The 15,794-nt window shown below is 48.2% G+C and overlaps 8 protein-coding genes across 8 annotated transcripts; 4 read left to right on the forward strand and 4 right to left on the reverse strand.

Moving 5' to 3' along the window:
* Positions 1-97: 97 nt before the first annotated feature.
* On the forward strand, positions 98-1,269 carry BU24DRAFT_459686 (uncharacterized protein; the record flags this gene model as incomplete). Its single annotated transcript, XM_033531747.1, has 3 exons — positions 98-187; positions 237-494; positions 553-1,269. The coding sequence occupies 3 exons, from the start codon at positions 98-100 to the stop codon at positions 1,267-1,269; spliced, it is 1,065 nt and encodes a 354-aa protein (XP_033388410.1).
* Positions 1,270-1,531: 262 nt separating this feature from the next.
* BU24DRAFT_459687 (uncharacterized protein) lies at positions 1,532-2,041 on the reverse strand (the record flags this gene model as incomplete). Its single annotated transcript, XM_033531748.1, has 1 exon — positions 1,532-2,041. The coding sequence occupies one exon, from the start codon at positions 2,039-2,041 to the stop codon at positions 1,532-1,534; it is 510 nt and encodes a 169-aa protein (XP_033388411.1).
* Positions 2,042-2,312: 271 nt separating this feature from the next.
* BU24DRAFT_133210 (uncharacterized protein) lies at positions 2,313-3,641 on the reverse strand. Its single transcript, XM_033521037.1, has 2 exons — positions 3,330-3,641; positions 2,313-3,278 (listed from the first exon to the last, which is right to left on the reverse strand). The coding sequence occupies exon 2, from the start codon at positions 3,235-3,237 to the stop codon at positions 2,434-2,436; it is 804 nt and encodes a 267-aa protein (XP_033388412.1). The 5' UTR covers positions 3,238-3,278; positions 3,330-3,641; the 3' UTR covers positions 2,313-2,433.
* Positions 3,642-3,959: 318 nt separating this feature from the next.
* BU24DRAFT_439936 (short chain dehydrogenase reductase) lies at positions 3,960-5,243 on the reverse strand (the record flags this gene model as incomplete). The annotated part of the gene is made up of 7 exons (XM_033530339.1): positions 3,960-4,107; positions 4,163-4,290; positions 4,352-4,631; positions 4,708-4,859; positions 4,917-4,982; positions 5,036-5,084; positions 5,147-5,243. The coding sequence occupies 7 exons, from the start codon at positions 5,241-5,243 to the stop codon at positions 3,962-3,964; spliced, it is 918 nt and encodes a 305-aa protein (XP_033388413.1).
* A 500-nt stretch (positions 5,244-5,743) lies between these two features.
* BU24DRAFT_489914 (lipase esterase family protein) lies at positions 5,744-7,077 on the forward strand (the record flags this gene model as incomplete). The annotated part of the gene is made up of 7 exons (XM_033533671.1): positions 5,744-6,035; positions 6,095-6,188; positions 6,240-6,297; positions 6,360-6,437; positions 6,488-6,749; positions 6,802-6,874; positions 6,936-7,077. 7 exons carry the CDS (start codon positions 5,744-5,746, stop codon positions 7,075-7,077), a joined length of 999 nt encoding a protein of 332 aa, XP_033388414.1.
* A 502-nt stretch (positions 7,078-7,579) lies between these two features.
* Positions 7,580-9,966, forward strand: BU24DRAFT_477195 (uncharacterized protein; the record flags this gene model as incomplete). Its single annotated transcript, XM_033532964.1, has 2 exons — positions 7,580-8,661; positions 8,730-9,966. The coding sequence occupies 2 exons, from the start codon at positions 7,580-7,582 to the stop codon at positions 9,877-9,879; spliced, it is 2,232 nt and encodes a 743-aa protein (XP_033388415.1). The 3' UTR covers positions 9,880-9,966.
* A 166-nt stretch (positions 9,967-10,132) lies between these two features.
* On the reverse strand, positions 10,133-12,802 carry BU24DRAFT_365901 (acetoacetyl-synthase; the record flags this gene model as incomplete). Its single annotated transcript, XM_033524289.1, has 9 exons — positions 10,133-10,569; positions 10,654-10,957; positions 11,046-11,195; positions 11,251-11,315; positions 11,380-11,504; positions 11,566-11,646; positions 11,704-11,739; positions 11,815-12,446; positions 12,571-12,802. 9 exons carry the CDS (start codon positions 12,797-12,799, stop codon positions 10,152-10,154), a joined length of 2,040 nt encoding a protein of 679 aa, XP_033388416.1. The 3' UTR covers positions 10,133-10,151.
* Positions 12,803-13,087: 285 nt separating this feature from the next.
* Positions 13,088-15,362, forward strand: BU24DRAFT_365902 (duf1446 domain-containing protein). The gene is made up of 4 exons (XM_033524290.1): positions 13,088-13,380; positions 13,455-14,023; positions 14,096-14,710; positions 14,772-15,362. The coding sequence occupies exons 1-4, from the start codon at positions 13,313-13,315 to the stop codon at positions 15,338-15,340; spliced, it is 1,821 nt and encodes a 606-aa protein (XP_033388417.1). The 5' UTR covers positions 13,088-13,312; the 3' UTR covers positions 15,341-15,362.
* Positions 15,363-15,794: the final 432 nt, after the last annotated feature.

Consider the following 15,794-nt stretch of genomic DNA (forward strand, 5'->3'; position numbering starts at 1 on the left):
GCTTTACGCTACCTCTACTCCAATCAATGGGATGTCTCCTGTATTTTCAAGGCATTGAGTTGACTGGACTTCCCTCGACAAAAACCTACGTGATCACATGGTCCCACCTTGGGTAATTTTTGACGAGTCTGCTGCTTTCGGGGGAGATTGTGACAATGGAGCCGAGCCAGACATTTCTGGTATCGGTGTATGGAATGCTTCTACGATACTTCGTTGTGCCAGCTAACAATTACCAGGTAGTGATTGCATTTGTCTTCGCAAGCATCATGACTACAGCAGCATCGATTCTAGCTATGCTCCTCGACCAAACGTTCAATATCAAGAAAGGACACTTCGAATTTCGAAAACCCCTAAAATACTTCCGCGACAAGTTCCTTCGAACAGAATGGAGGATGAATTACGCATGGCGACCGTTTCTGGATCCGCTCATCATTGGGCTGGGAGATCAGCAGCTCATTACCGGATATGCTGTCCTGCTCAGTGGCTGGATGAAGGTTACAGCTCGCAATGACCCCCGTTGTCTCTCAGCAGTGGCTAAAGAAAGCTTTCAAGGTTGCCCAGAATAGCCTCGAACTACAAGGCGCCCACTTCGTTCTCATCCTCTACATTTGCACATTATCGTCGTCTTCTCACCTCGCCGCCCTTATCACCCTTCGTAAATACTTCCAAACGTACAAATTGATCGCCAAGATTCGCATGACGATGGTCGTCGTCTTTGCCCTCTTCCTGCTATGCTCTATGATTGCCTCGCTTGCTGTACGGCCACATCATGGCGACTACAGGGGAAGTTCCGAATCGCAACAAAGAGCTCATCGTCTATCGTTCCTTGTTCCCATGTTCTTTATGCTTGTTGGGTACTCGACGGCGCTGATATGCATCCTATATCGTCCGAGGCAAACAGAACTAGCATACCGATCCAATGACATGGCTGGACTGTCAAGCATGTCGCTCGTGCGCCGGGGGGCTTCCTTTGACAGCGAAGCTGCTCTTCCCAAGAACGTTGGCTCGTGCATCATGTTTTTCCTCGTCCTAAACCCGCTTCTTGCGTTCATCATTCAGATCATATTGATGATATTGTCTGTTGTTCTAGTTCTGAGTCAGAAGTTCTCCAGACCCCAAGACAAGAAACGCTGGTGTGGATTGGATGATGCTGGGGAGAATACATGGGAGTTCGGACAGACGTTGAGTGTGGTCATGTTGCTGTTGCCCGCTATGAGTGCTGGGCAAACATATCTGGAGGGAAGACAGGTCATCAAAGACGCGCACTGAAGCGTGCAATATTGGTTGGATTCTTCTATGTGTGTCCAACAGCTCCGCCGAACCGTATTTTTTACACCCTGCAATCTTCTTTATCACCTTCGCCGCATGTCTTCTTGACTCGTCCTGGCGAGTGAGCCCAATCAAGTATCTCGCGGATTACTTGCTTAGTAGAGCAATTGGCGGTCTTTTGCGGCTTCACTTGGTGCCGTGGATGGCGTTACGTGTTTTGCCCACTCATGTTCTTCCGATTACACAGCTGACGATTTCTTCTTCAAGCACTCTTCTCCTCTCGATCCACCTTCTTCTCCTCTTCCTCATCCTCCTCACAATGCATAGCCTCCGCAAAACCAATCCACTCGTTCACTCCCTTCGTAAACGCATCCCCACTCGCATCCACCACCCCTCCATGTCCCCAAATCACAACCTCGTCAAAATCTCCCACCCTCTCCGCAATCTTGACCTCCACCCTCTCATCCTCCTCTTCATCTTCGTCTTCTGCATCCCTCTCTGCCCTCGGCGCCGGCAAATCTTTCTCTGTAACACTCAGCACCGCGCCAGTGTAGTTCTCCGGCAGCGCCACCGACGTGCCGTACAGATGTCTTCCGCGGAAATACGCATGCTGCACTCCGGTCTCATCTGTTTGTGTTTTCCAGTATTTGTCGGCGTTGGGAACCGGGCCGGCGTGCGAGATGCGGGCTGGGAGGAGATTTGGGGTGCATTTCTTTGCGGTGCTGGCGCCGGTGGTGGATGCGTTGGTGCTGGGGGGTTGGATGGATAGCATTGTGATATTTCCCTTGCAGCTTTCTGTTTGCGATTTGGGTATAGAGAAGAATTGATAAAGGTAGTGGTTTTGAGGAGTGGATTGAGTGGGTTTGTTAAAGTGTTGCTTGGTGATGTTGAATAGTGTGGAGATAGAATTAACGGTGGACGCGTTTAGACGCGCACCAGGTAAGATCGCAGCCGCACGTGAGAGCGCGACCTTAGCAGAAAGCCATCACGATGGTACGAGTAATTTTGTTCAACGCAAAGAAGTATAAACAACCTTTCTTGATAAATTTAGGTACTAAACAGGCCCCTATTTTAATACTAAGATACTCTCTCATCTGTCACCTTAGAGAACTACCTAGGCTACACACACAAAGCTTCTCCTGTCTACCTACCTAGCCTAATAGGCTAGACGGGGCTTTCAGGGCTGCTATTGGCTACCTCTACCTTTCCATTTAGTCCAGTATTAGTCTCCGTAACATCAATTTTCCCTCTCAACACAACGGAGGCCATGCAGTAGGAATCCACGAAAAGCTGTACACCGAACGTAAGACCCAGCAACCAAAATGACACACCACCTTGCCACGAGAGAGCTCCACGCTTGACCGTATGCATAGCCGTCGGGAGAATGAAAATAATAGGCGCTATGATGTTGATGAGCGCGACAAATCTAGGGAATGGCCGATTCGGCCTCGTATCCTTGATGATGGCATACCCCCATGCCCAATTCTGTATGAAAAAGGTAGGCCAGGGCATCATCGTCGTGAACCACCACATGTCAGTCATGACTTGCGTTATCTCAGGATCCCGGTCCAGGCGGTAGGTCGTGGTAGCTAAGACCATGGCACCCAGCATCCACGTGAATATTCCAGCCGAACAAGCAGCTAGTTGGGTTGTTGCAATGATGGGATGGATGCCAGGTACCGCCCGGATGTTGTGCGAAACAAGAGCCGAGAATGGGATGTAGAACATGCCGCTGCAGAGCTGGAGGCCTACGGCCACGTGTGCGCCTTTCACATGCTTTCTCCAGAATTCGGCGGTTTGGTCGGCCGTCCAATATGCTTTCATGGGTGGTACGTTGTGAGCGGCGACGAAGGTGAACGCGAAGAGAAGGAAGGAGAATGCGCCACCTGTTGCGCTGATCAACAGCACCGTCTTCGTTGCGAGTAACTTAGACCGCGCAAGGCGATCAAAGAAGGAATCTCCAATCATTATTGATAAGGTTGGGATGGATAGTAGTGGTAACGATTGAGCTAACAAATGGTAAATGATTGCGTACTTGCGACTGGATTCGAGGTATGTACTGCATTATCCTTTCGAAGCACTCAGAGGCAAGCATTTATATGCCATGGTCTGAACGAACTTCTTGAGGAACTTGTTTCAGTATTGAACGCGCTTTGGCGGCAAGTTCGGCATGGTCGGAGATGCAATCCGAGGGTGAGTGGTCATGTAGAAATCTAGGTTCGGGATATCTCCGAGGTATCGGGCCGTGACTTCATGAATGCGAGATCATGGATGATAGAATCTCGCCGTATGTACTCCGTAGAACTTGGGAAATTGCTCAGCTGTATTGGAAGTTACTAGGGAGATGTCACGTGCGTCCTCTATCGCATATTCGACTTGAAATTGATGATTGATACAGGGTAGATGATCGTTGTCCACCACTTTTTCCTCACTAGCTGACAATAAGAGCAAATCTTACAAAACACTTAGGAAAGGGTTAGGGTTAGGAGGGTCAGGGAGCCTAGGAGTAGGGCAGGATCTAATAAAATAATGCTAAAAAGGACTTTTATAAAGGTGCTTTTGTATGTGATTTGGTCTTGTTCTCAGGTGATGAGGAAAAGTAGTGTACACCGATCATCCACCATTGATACATTAGCTCCGATTCTCGTTCTACGTAGATTGCTATGGTATGACTATTTGATTGATAGAAGGCTTAAGCTAAGTCAACAATAGATTGCGCCGTGTCCAGCACAATCTCCTGCCATCCCTTAAGGAAGTCACCTGTTTCATAATCATCATGTCTCAAGTCCATACATCCAGACGGGCATTCTTCCTTTGGCACAACGCCAAATGCTCTGCCTACATCACATTGTCATTCAGCCAAGATCTACCCATGATGGGTCATTGTACTCACCATTTGTCCCTTTTACCGAGGCGATGCGCAGCATTGTATTGGCACAGTCCTCAATCGTGGCAAATTTGACACCCTTATCTTGAAGAAAGTCGACGACTACGTCCGAGAGGATAGGAGTTCGGACATACCTGGTGAATTCAGAGACTTCAGCAAAGACACTAAGGCGCACCACATAGTCTGTCGACTTACCAAGGCGCAACAAAGTTTACCCGAATACCATCCCGCCACGCAGTGCGGCGTAGATTTCTCATCAGTCCTCGAGCTCCCCATTTTGATGCGTTGTACTGTGGTGATCCTGGCTGGTCAGCGTAAGCGGCGATGCTTCCTTTGAGAATCAGGCATCGATCGCGGGAGGAGCTCTGAGGTTGCCGTCTAAAGTAGTGCATAGCCAGCTTGGTAGTGTATACCATTCCGATGAGATTGATCTCAAGAATCCTTAAATTCGGTCTAATGGGAGGTTGCGTTGGATCTATCCACCGATTAGTAAATGAGCGATGGCTCTTCCTGCGGAATCAGACGGCGGCCGAGAGACTGTAGTGTCTCACCTTCTTGACTGTATAAGTCGTCTGTGCCTACAATTCCGGCATTTGCAATCACAATGTCGCAACTTTGGTTTGGCGAGTTCTTTACCGCAGCCTCAAAGACGGAGACTTGGTCTTCCCAGACGTGCACATCACATCTCACAAATTGTGCTTTACTATACTTCTAGTTAGCATGAGAAAGCACTGTCAGATTTACGATGCTCAATTAGTACCCTGAATGCTCGGACGCGATGCGTTCGCCGGCTTTTTCATCAACGTCTGCGATTGTGACAAATGCCCTATGCGACAGCGACTCTGTTAGCCCATGCTGCACGAATTAACAATGACTCACCCAGATTTCATGAAAGCCTCAGTGTAGGCTCTTCCAAGACCATTGGCTCCTAAATGTTACTTCAGAATGACGACTTTCTAGGATAGTAAGCCCAGCCTCGTAGCCACTCACCTCCTGTCACAATAACGGATTTACCAGCGAGCGAAGCGAGATTCAGAGGCGAGGTTGTATCGACAACGCCACCATCGTGATATATAGGAACAGACATGGCGGTGATCGGAGGCTCGGATGATTCGCTATCAGCACTGTCAAAATGAATGCAGACAATTTCTCAAAAGCTTTCCGTTCTTCGATCGCAGGACCAAATTTCAACAATCAAGGACAAGATAAGAACGGATAGTCTGAAAGGGGTGAGTTTCAGTGCCGGAGATTGTTATGGGGATTAACTCTTACTCAAGCACAAGGATCGGCCATCGCCGATAGCGAAACTGGTGTCGGCTCGCAATTCCGAGCCACAGAAGTCCATGCGAGTGGCACATGTCGATCAGCAGACAGTGTAGAGAATACATCTCTCAGTGCCCGTAGTAGTGCTAGATTTGGTCTGATCATTAATTAATACACTTCTTACATGCTTGCCATTAGTCGGGGTTATGTGGAGTGTGTATCAGCTGTCACGTTTGTTGAAGACATCGAACTGGCTATTCCTTCTCCTTCCTGCACCAAACATTCACGTTCCAAATCAGTGACTGGGCGTAAGTCGACAAAGCTATGAGATTCGCACATCTATCAGATCCGCACCCTGAGTGGAAAACGGTCGCAGAAGATCACATGAAGAACGAGGAGAAACTTTCGTACCTGTACGACTTGCCAATTGAAGAGTTTCGAAAGATACCTTACCGTCCACCGCCCCTGTCAGTGAATGTCCCCCAGCCCGGTCAGCATCTGCAAATTTCAGAAAGACAGATCCGTGTAAGGGATGGTACCAAGATTAGTCTTCGCATCTATCGGCCGATGATGACAACCGGAAATCATGTTCTGTTCTTTAACATTCATGGAGGAGGTAAGGATCATAAAGCCTTGCACGCTCAGTAGCTCGAATTAACAAACAACAATGGACAGGGTGGACTGTAGGCATGCCACAAACAGAGGAGGGCCAAAATCGTCTGATAGCTGCTCGAAACGAAGCTATAGTTGTTAGTGTGAATTATCGATTGTGCGTTCACAAAATTCGAGACACGGGATAATGAAACTGACTGGTCGAAAGAGCACCCGAATTTCCGTTTCCTTATGCACTGGAGGATTCCATCGATGCTCTCAAATGGGTACGTACTTGGCCACGACATACGACACTAGAATTGAGTGCAAGTCCTGATGACATGAAAAGACCCAGTCTAACGCAAGGCTACTCGAAGCTGATCCAAGCAGGATCATTTTAGGTGGTGGTAGTGCTGGAGCTAACGTGGTAGGTGAACGTACGTCGTGTTTTCGGGGAGAAAGCTAACGAAATCGAAGGCGGCCGTCATGGCGCAAATTGCAAGAGATGAGAACATGTCTGGTATTATTGGGCAGATCCTTAATATTCCGGTGACTTGCCATCCAGATCATTTCCCACACTCAAAGTATGAGGGCAACTCTTATGAACAGAATGCCCTTGCACCCATTGTGAATGCAGCGAAGATGCACTTTTTCTGGAACAATTACCTACCCAGTGGTGAAGCGCACCCGTGGAACAGCCCCCTTCTATCAAAGTCATTGAGAGGCCTACCACCAACGCGTTAGTCGAGCCCGGTTTCATTGGCAGTAGAGCGGCGTTGACAAAGAAACAGTTGTCCAAGTCGCGGGGATGGACCCTGTTCGAGACGAGGGTATTGCTTATGCGGAAGCTTTGATGGCTGAAGGGTAACACTACCAAGCAGATATTTGAAATCTGGTCACTACTAACTGCGACTGCAATTGACAGTGTGGACGTCAAACTAAAGGTGTATGCCGGAATGCCACATGCATTCTATGTCTATCCTGATTTTGGATCATCTCTGGAATATCTGGAGACGATGGTGGAGTGGGTCCACCAGGTATCGCAAACCACACAATCTACGCAATAAGTACAAACCGAGATTTATCAGCCAGCTCAGACACGAGGGGTTTTGTAATGCATGTGCCTAGATATAGGCCTCTGGGTAAGTAGTAAACTCTACTCGTTTGTTGGATCGACACCATACCAGCGAAAGCTCCGTTGCTTTCCTTTTTGTAATGGTAGTACGAGTGGCCTGACATGATTGGAGTGGCGGCCGGTATGGAGCAATAGCTAGATAACACAAATTTCCTAATCTTTGAACTGGTAGTTGGTAGATCTCACTCAGTACGAACATGTTTCATCATTTCACAATACCAGGCTCTCAGACATGAAACAAGTATTCCCCAGAATTCGCTTCTCCGCTTCCCCGCATTTACGCGACATGCTAAAATGCGGTCCGACCCCCGTTGTACCTACCTCCTAATTTATCTTGCCGTTACTCTCCAAAATCTCGGCACGTTACTTCTACTTCTTCTTCTAAACTTGCTGCGTAATACTCCGTAGGCTGTTCGAATTGAACTAAGAGATCGATGCAGGCCTGCGACCGGTGTCATGCACGGAAGACGCGCTGCGATCGCCAGCTTCCGCAATGTAGTGCTTGCAGGAAAGCTGGCACCCCTTGCCTCCATGCCGACAAGCTTCGACAACGCAGCATGCCACGCGGCTATGTCGATGGCATCGAGGCGAGGGTTCAGCAACTCACGGCTGAGAACATTCAGCTCCGGCAGCAGCTCCACCGCGCCTCACTGTCTTCTCAGGAGAAAGAGATAGACTCGACCAACAACAAAACGGGACCATCCGGCGCGACCGCAGGCGCTCCTCCTAGCATAAACAATACACAGCAAAAGACTGGAAAGAGCACAGACTCTACATGTAATACTCCTGCTGACAACATCATCGCGGTCGAGATGGGACATCTATCCCTGGTCGCCACTGGTGAAACCCGGTACCTGGGCTCTGGTAGCGGTATGGGTCTCGCCAATATGATTAGCAGCGCCATAAGCACACAGAGCCGCATGATTCTGCCAGCAGAATGCTCGCTATCCGATACACCCAGTCCTAGCGGCGCTCCTGAAGGTGCCACGGACTCGCACCGCCCCTCTCTCGCAGATGCCAAACCTCTTGTTGACGCCTACTTCCAGCATGCACATATTACATTCCCTTTGCTGCATAGACCGAGCTTCATGGGAACCGTCGAGAAGATCTACGCAGAGCCTGGGTACTACGAGAGCCATGCTTCTGAAGCTTTCACCTTTGATATGGTCCTTGCTATCGGGAGCTCCAATTTCAATAGACTGGATGAGCCGACAACCAGTGCATCTACGTTTTATGCCATTGCTCTTTCCAAGGTGCAGCGAGTCATGGCTATGGACGGTCTGACAGTTCTCAAAGCCATATTGCTCGTGTCTCAGCACGGAATATTTAGCAACCTCCGAGACACCGGCGCAAGTATATGGCACTTGATTGGGATTGGAGCCCGACTATGTTTTGAACAGGGGCTACATCTTGAGCAAGGAAAGCTAAGTGGCGGGACCTGGCATAGGTCTGACACCGTGACATTTGCAGATGAGATGAAGAAGAGATGTTTTTGGTGTTTGTATAACCTGGACAGGTGAGTTACCTTATACTGGGCGTTTCGTGGGTGCTTCCGAGCCAAAGCTAACTTGAGATCCTCCTCAGAATCGTTGCTGTTACACTCGGACGACCATTAGCCATTCACGACGAAGATATAGATGTGTCGCTGCCCTCCCACTTGGACGATGACCAGCTGTCTATCGAACATCATGTTGAGGTTAATATAAATCCCGATAGGCCGACACAGCTATCCCCGTTCCTCCATTTGATTCGCATTAGACGTTTATCCGGGCAGATACTGAACACATTTTACAACCGTAAGCACCGTCGATCAATCTCCATTGAGGAGAAGATGCAAGTACGCATGCGCTTCCATCGTGAAATTGTCGCCTGGAAAGCCGACACGAAACTTTTACACCTCACCAGTAGAAACCGAGATCAAACTTACGTATCAAGCTTTTTGACAGAAGAGTGGTATAATGCTGTCTATAACAACGCTATGCTGCTATTATACAGACCGTCACCGTATCTGCCGCATCCAACCACTAGTCTTGGACCAAATAACGAAGAAGCCGAATTGATTGTCTTGCTCAATACTGCAAAGGCATCTATAGAGTCATACAGCACTCTTCGTTCATTGAGAAGACTTAACTACTCATGGATTACTCTTCATGGGGTCTTCCTTGCCGGCGTAGCCTATATCTACAGTTTGGGAAGATTGATACGCGATCCGGCACAACGGGGCTCGATACCAGAGATAATAAGCATCGTCGAGGTTACGCGTGCATGTTCGAACGTCTTAGTCGCTATTTGTGAGCGTTGGAATGTTTCTCGTCGTTCATGCGATTTATTCGATAAGCTGAGCAACACAGTCATTATGGAGAGCATGGCTGCCACTTCAGGGTCACGATACAATGAAGGTCACTCAGAAAGTGGCTCAAGAACGGACTCTACATATAACCCTCTAGATTCGCAGCGGTTACCTTCTGATAGTAATGCAGACTCCGCGGCATATCGCTCGTTACTTGAGGAAGATACCTTCGGATCGACTCCTATGCTTGACCAGATTTTTTCCATGGAGGAATTTCGCCAGGATGCCCCGACATTCGACTTCGCTTCTGGCAGAGAAAGCTCTTATTCAAACGAGCCGAGGTCAAGCTTTGCTCAAGATTGGCCGTTCGAGACTTCAATTGATGAGCAAAGCGGCTTCAACTATTCAATGCATGATGATGTTGCTCAGGGACGTACCAATTGAACAGGTCTGTGATAGGCGTCGATCCTGAAGATGGAGTCCAGTAGTGGCACTGCTATTGCCTGGGCTCTGAAGATGTATTGCTATCTGATTGTTGATGCTGAGAAGGTCACTGTAATGACACTCACGCAAGGAGAGATGTTTAACACGCATGGCGGCCTATCAGGATTTTGTAAATAAAGCGACACATCTACCCGAACGTACAAGATGAAATGTATGCACATATATTCAGCAAGTACACTCTGGCAGAACCGCTGAAAAAGTTCCCCTAAGTCTCACAATTTGCTTTCTGAACCGGAGGGAAGGTTCTGAAACCGCTTGTAGAGCTCCAGCGCTGCTGGATTTGCAACTGTGCCGCTCACTGCCATATCCCTGCAGCAAACAATATGCTTGACATTGATCTCGCACTTCTTACCATTCACAGTGTAAGGAATGTCTGCTACCTCAAAGATGTACTTTGGGACGTGGCGAGAAGTGTACATCTTTCGAATAGAATCCTTCAGTCTCTGCTCGAGGTCAGCGGTGAACTTTACACCATCTTTCATCATGACAAATAGTAGCACCCTCTCATCTACGTCCCATTCGCGACGTTGACCAACGCAAAGACTATCCTTGATGTCAACGAAGGTCTCAGTCACCGCGTATATTTCTGCAGAGCCGAATCGGACACCTGACGGGTTGAGGACTCCGTCGCTGGTATACAGTCAGCTGAATACCTTTATTTGTCTCACCCGCACACTGAAGTAGGTGGTAGACTTATCAGTAGAGAATACTTACGATCTACCCAATATAGCGAGTCCGCCAGTGTCCGCGAAGCGCCGGATTAGATCACCTTGACACCACACCTTGGGCCCGTATTGTGCGAAGTAGGAAGATTCATACTTGTTGGCACCCCCTTGCCCATGGAATCTGAGTGGTTGGCTTGGGAAGGGCCTGGTACAAACTAACTCTCCTACTCCCCCAGACGCCTCGACCGAGACTGGCCCTCGCTGTGTTGGATCGAATATTTCAACCGCCATGCCGAGTACCTTTGCTTGAATCTCGCCAGGATAGACCGGTAGAAGTGGAGTGCCGCCAACAACTTGAGAGTTTCAGTTAGTGTATTGCGACATTCTTCCGCCATATGGAAAGCTTAATATATGTAGGGAAGAGAGAGACAGTGTACCTACAGGAGCCCGCTATATCAGTCCCGCCACTCATGGAAATGAGGTGGATTTGAGATGGGAATGCTCCGCCATAGAACCATTCGTACAGTTCTGTTGACAGAACAGCACCGGTAGAAGTTACAATTCGCAGATTGCCCAGGTCGAATTGTTTCTCTGAGTATCTCATTAGGTCGTGGAGTGTATGACGAATAGTTCTGGGGTTGCTTACGAGGGAGGATCCCCCTGTTTCTTAGATCAGAAAGGTAGCGCGGCGAGGTCCCAAACACGCTGACACTAATATGAATTGCGATAATTAGCCTAGCCCAAAATCCAGACTTTGTCTGAAAAATGTGCTTACCCTACATCCTGAGCAAGTTGCAATAAGATGGTGGGCGTGGGGTGAAACGGAGATCCATCGTAGAGTAGCATTGACCTACAGACGCCCAAGTTGAGAAAGTTCAACAACCACATGACCCAGGATGTCTTCGATATTTAGCCATTTCGAGGGTTCTGAAGCCTTATGAGATTGGTATGGTTGGCTTACTGTTGTGTACTGGAATACAATATCGCTCTTGCGGATATCATGTTGGAGTACTGAATCGATTCTTACTTTCAGAGCAACACCCTGAGGAATCAATATTAGCCAATTGACTTCTTCTGTGGGGCTCAGGAAGCAACTCACTCCCGCAGAATGCACAATGCATTTAGGTTTGCCTGTCTGCCATGTGTTGTCAGTGACCACATGGCTGAGGATAGCCCCCGAGACGGAACGACCACGAGGACGGCAACCTACAGTACCAGACGAGAAAACGATGAAGGCCGGATGAGAAAACGGTAGGAGATGGAAATCCAATTGCGGATCACGATTCCTCGCATGCTGCAGGAAGTTGTCGTATGAAAGACCGAAACGAATCTTTGACATTGGCATCGCGAGTTTGCAATAAGGAATTATCACTACGCCCTGGAGCGAAGGGGCGAGTTTAGCGATAGTTTCAGACCATTGTGATATGCGGTTTTGTAATTGAATGAGCTTGCCAGCGTATATGTAGCCATCGTCGGCAAAGATGAGCTTGGGATCTACCTGCGCATAACGATCCACTATGGCCTCGGGTCCTAAATCTGGCGATGATGAGCACCAGACAGCACCAATAGATAGCGTCGCAAGACACAGGCACACCGCGTACACGGAGTTGGAGATCACGGCTGCGATGATGTCCCCGGTCTTAATACCGAAATTCAGCATTGCATCTCGAATTGCTGTAACTTGCTCTCGAATTTCTCTCCAAGTAACCTTGGCTATGCCCTTGACGCCTTCTCGCACGAAATGAATTGCTATGTCTTCGTCTTTGGTTCCACGCAGAATGAGCTCGGCGATATTGAACATAGAGTCTGGGAAAAACCGCGGCGGTGGGAGTAGGTTGCCCGCTTCCGTTGCCTGTTACCAAAATCCAGTCAGCCTAAATTTCTTTGGCTGCAACGTGCGACCCTGCACGAGAAGCCTCGGTGTTTATTGTATCGCGTTTCTTGTTGTACTTGCAGTCTTTGAAACTCACCTTAGAATCTACAACACGGCCGCTGTCTTCTATGCCCCTCGGAGCCAGCTCAAGCCAGTTGTATGCCAATCTCCAGAAATCCCACGAGCTTTTCCCATCAACAGACCACTTGTGAAGCTCTTCATATGTTTGAAACTTCATATTGTGCTTCTCATTAATGAAGTCAAAAAATTTGGAAATGTTCGTATCTTTAACATCACGAGGCTTCCATAGCGGTGTTTTCATGGCAGACATGTCTGACGATATTCTGTTATGTTGCATGAGATCTCTTCTAGTCGCAGGAATTTAGTCTACGAAACGTACTCTTCTCAGAGAGAAGTATTTTGTTCAGTTCCAAGCACGTTATCCGAGTCATGCATCGAAATTCGCACTATTCTGTCGTACTAAGAAGTGCTGATACATGTGTGCCCATCGTTCGGAGGCTCACGGGCCGAAGTCACTATGAATCATGCAGCCCTACAGCTTATTTGTATTGCATATCCGAGGATCTGATGCCAAACCAGTAACGCCACCGGCCAACTGGCCCGAACGACAATTGGTAAGGGATTTCAATCGAAGGAAATTCTTCCGGAACCAAAAGAAAATATCGAAATAATTGGATCACAACCTGTCGCTCCAATCACCAAATGGGAAGTGACCGGCTTAAAACTTCGTAGCATTCACACCCGCACCTGTATCATCAAACCAGATCCTTACAATCTGTAGATGTAAAGTAGATCTCAGTCATCGAAATCCTCAATGAATTTCAAGGCCCCGATAGTCATTGGAAATGTGGCTGGTGCTATGGAAGATTGCCCGCATGCAATGTAAGTGTAAACGTACTGAGTCCTCCAATCACTTTGCCAGCTGCTATCTAATCAAGAGCTTACACTCTGTTCAGGCTGCGTCAGGTTTCGGACGCACAGGTTGACGCGATAGTCGGCGACTGGCTTTCCGAACTGAACATTGCATGGAACGCCATTCGAAAGTATGACGACCCTTTACAAGGATATGAGGTGGGCTTTCTACAGCAGCTAGATGAAAGTATCGAGATCATCGCCGAGAAGAAGATCAAGTTGGTGGCTAATGCTGGAGCACTAAATACGCAGGAGTGCACCAGAAGAGTTAAAGAAATATGCAAGGAACATGGTCAACACCATTTGAAAGTAGCATACGTTGAAGGCGATGATATATCTCATATCGTCGTCGATAACGCTAAACAAAATGAAGTCGGTGGTATAGTACATCTTGACTTCCCAGATCGCAATATCGAAAGCTGGGGAAGACAACCGCTTTGTGGAGTAGCCTACTTCGGTGCCTGGGGCATTGTCAGAGCGCTTCAAGAGGGAGCAGATATCGTTATTTGCGGCCGTGTCACAGATGCTAGCCCGGTGATTGCACTGGCCGCATGGTGGCATAATTGGCCGCATGATGCGTGGGATGAGCTTGCTGGCGCGTTACTTGCAGGACGTATGTATAAATTTCTCATCTTCCACTTTAGAAGCCTGGTTTATCCGCGCAGCAAGTTGACAAATGGTGCAGACCTTATTGAATGCGGCCCTTATGTTACAGGGGCCAATTTCTCGGGTGTTCGTTCATACCTTGACGGCTTAGTGGACCTCGCATTTCCCATTGCAGAGATCTCCCACGACGGAGCAGCAATAATCACAAAAGTTACGACACATGCAGGGTTCATCGACGAGATGAACGTGCGCGCCCAGTTCCTCTACGAGATCCAAGGCACTCAGTATATCAACCCTGACGTATCAGCTGACCTCAAAGATGTGAAGATAGTCAACACGAGTCAAAAAGACAGAGTATCAGTTTCAGGCGCTCGAGGAAACCCACCACCACCCAATACCAAGGCTATCATCGTAGCGATTGGCGGCTATCAGGCGGAAGCCACTTTCTATATGAATGGTCTTGATCTAGACGCGAAAGAGCGCTTCATGAGGCAACAGATTGAGCATGCGTTCCAAAGTGCGAACTTCAAAGAGCTCAGTATTGAGCGATATGGAGCCGCTTCTCCGAATCCCAGCTCTCAAGCTCTGGGCACTGTATTCATCAGGGTTTTAGTCAAAGGAAACAAGAAAGAAGACATTCGAGAGGATGTATTTCGTAAGAAGATATATGCTCTAAGAATGCAGTTTTATGCAGGTACGATCCTGAACACGTCAAAGTTTCGCGCCAGCAATATAGCAGCTGACGTGCATTATAGGTTACCATATGTCACTCGACTTTCGCACGATGTCGCCTAGAATGTTCATGGAATTATTTCCAGGACTTATACAGTACACCAAGCTGTCTCATCGCGTTGTGATTGAAGATCGGATCATCGACATTAAGCACCACAGGAACACAGCTCCACCGCCCGGACAGCGGCCCAGCTACGAAACAGAAAGCCCAACTGATCTCGGGGAATTTGGTTTCACCAATCGTGTACCGCTAGGGGCGGTGGCTCATGCTCGTTCCGGCGATAAAGGGGATAATTGCAACGTCGGGTTCTACGTGCGATCTGCGGAGGAATTCCAATGGTTACAGTCATACTTGACTATCGCACGAATTAAGTCCCTGCTTGGAGAAGATTACAAGGAGTCAATATCAGTGGAGCGATGCGAATTCCCTAAAATTTGGGCTGTTCACTTTCGGTTCCTGGACTTCCTCGGTGGCGGTGGGTCTAGCAGTACCAGGATCGACATGCTGGGCAAAGGCGTAGCGGAATATCTGCGAAGCAAATTTGTTGATGTTCCTGCAAAATTTCTTACTAACCCAATATCTCTTGGGTAGATATATTCAATTCACGAAGGTCACTATTTTACATATTGCTATCTTGCAGCTGATGTGATACCACGCGATTTAACCACAGCATGCGATTGACATGCTACAGTCCACGGACCCTATTGCGTATGAAAGGGTTGATGCTTGAATCTGAAATGGGTAATGGAGATATTGTGGCAAACACAGGCAGACTGACCTGACCAGGCTTGGGCCACTGCTGTAAAGGTTGCACGCATATCCTCCTCTCATCCCAATAGTGCTGATTCAGAGGTACGGGTGCTTCTGTAATAAATGGGTCGTTATCTCCTCTGTTTAGGACACGCCGAGTTCGTTCACAGTGGTACTATCAACCATCATTCAATGCAACGTAACGGCCTTTGAGCGTCCGGACTTTTTTATCCCAATTGAAACTATAGGATGCAGATGGGAAGCCACCCCAACATTCCCAGCGAGCGGACATGCT

This window comes from Aaosphaeria arxii (assembly GCF_010015735.1).
Source record: "Aaosphaeria arxii CBS 175.79 unplaced genomic scaffold BU24scaffold_2, whole genome shotgun sequence".
NCBI classification, from domain to species: Eukaryota; Fungi; Ascomycota; class Dothideomycetes; order Pleosporales; genus Aaosphaeria; species Aaosphaeria arxii.

Excerpts from the sequence above, each read along its gene's own strand:
- BU24DRAFT_133210 (XM_033521037.1), bottom strand. The coding sequence starts at position 3,237 with ATGATTGGAGATTCCTTCTTTGATCGCCTTGCGCGGTCTAAGTTACTC.
- BU24DRAFT_365902 (XM_033524290.1), top strand. The coding sequence starts at position 13,313 with ATGAATTTCAAGGCCCCGATAGTCATTGGAAATGTGGCTGGTGCTATG. Across the intron at positions 14,024-14,095 it reads TGGCGCGTTACTTGCAGGAC|ACCTTATTGAATGCGGCCCT; the intron begins GTATGTATAAAT and ends CAAATGGTGCAG. Across the intron at positions 14,711-14,771 it reads AAGAATGCAGTTTTATGCAG|GTTACCATATGTCACTCGAC; the intron begins GTACGATCCTGA and ends CGTGCATTATAG.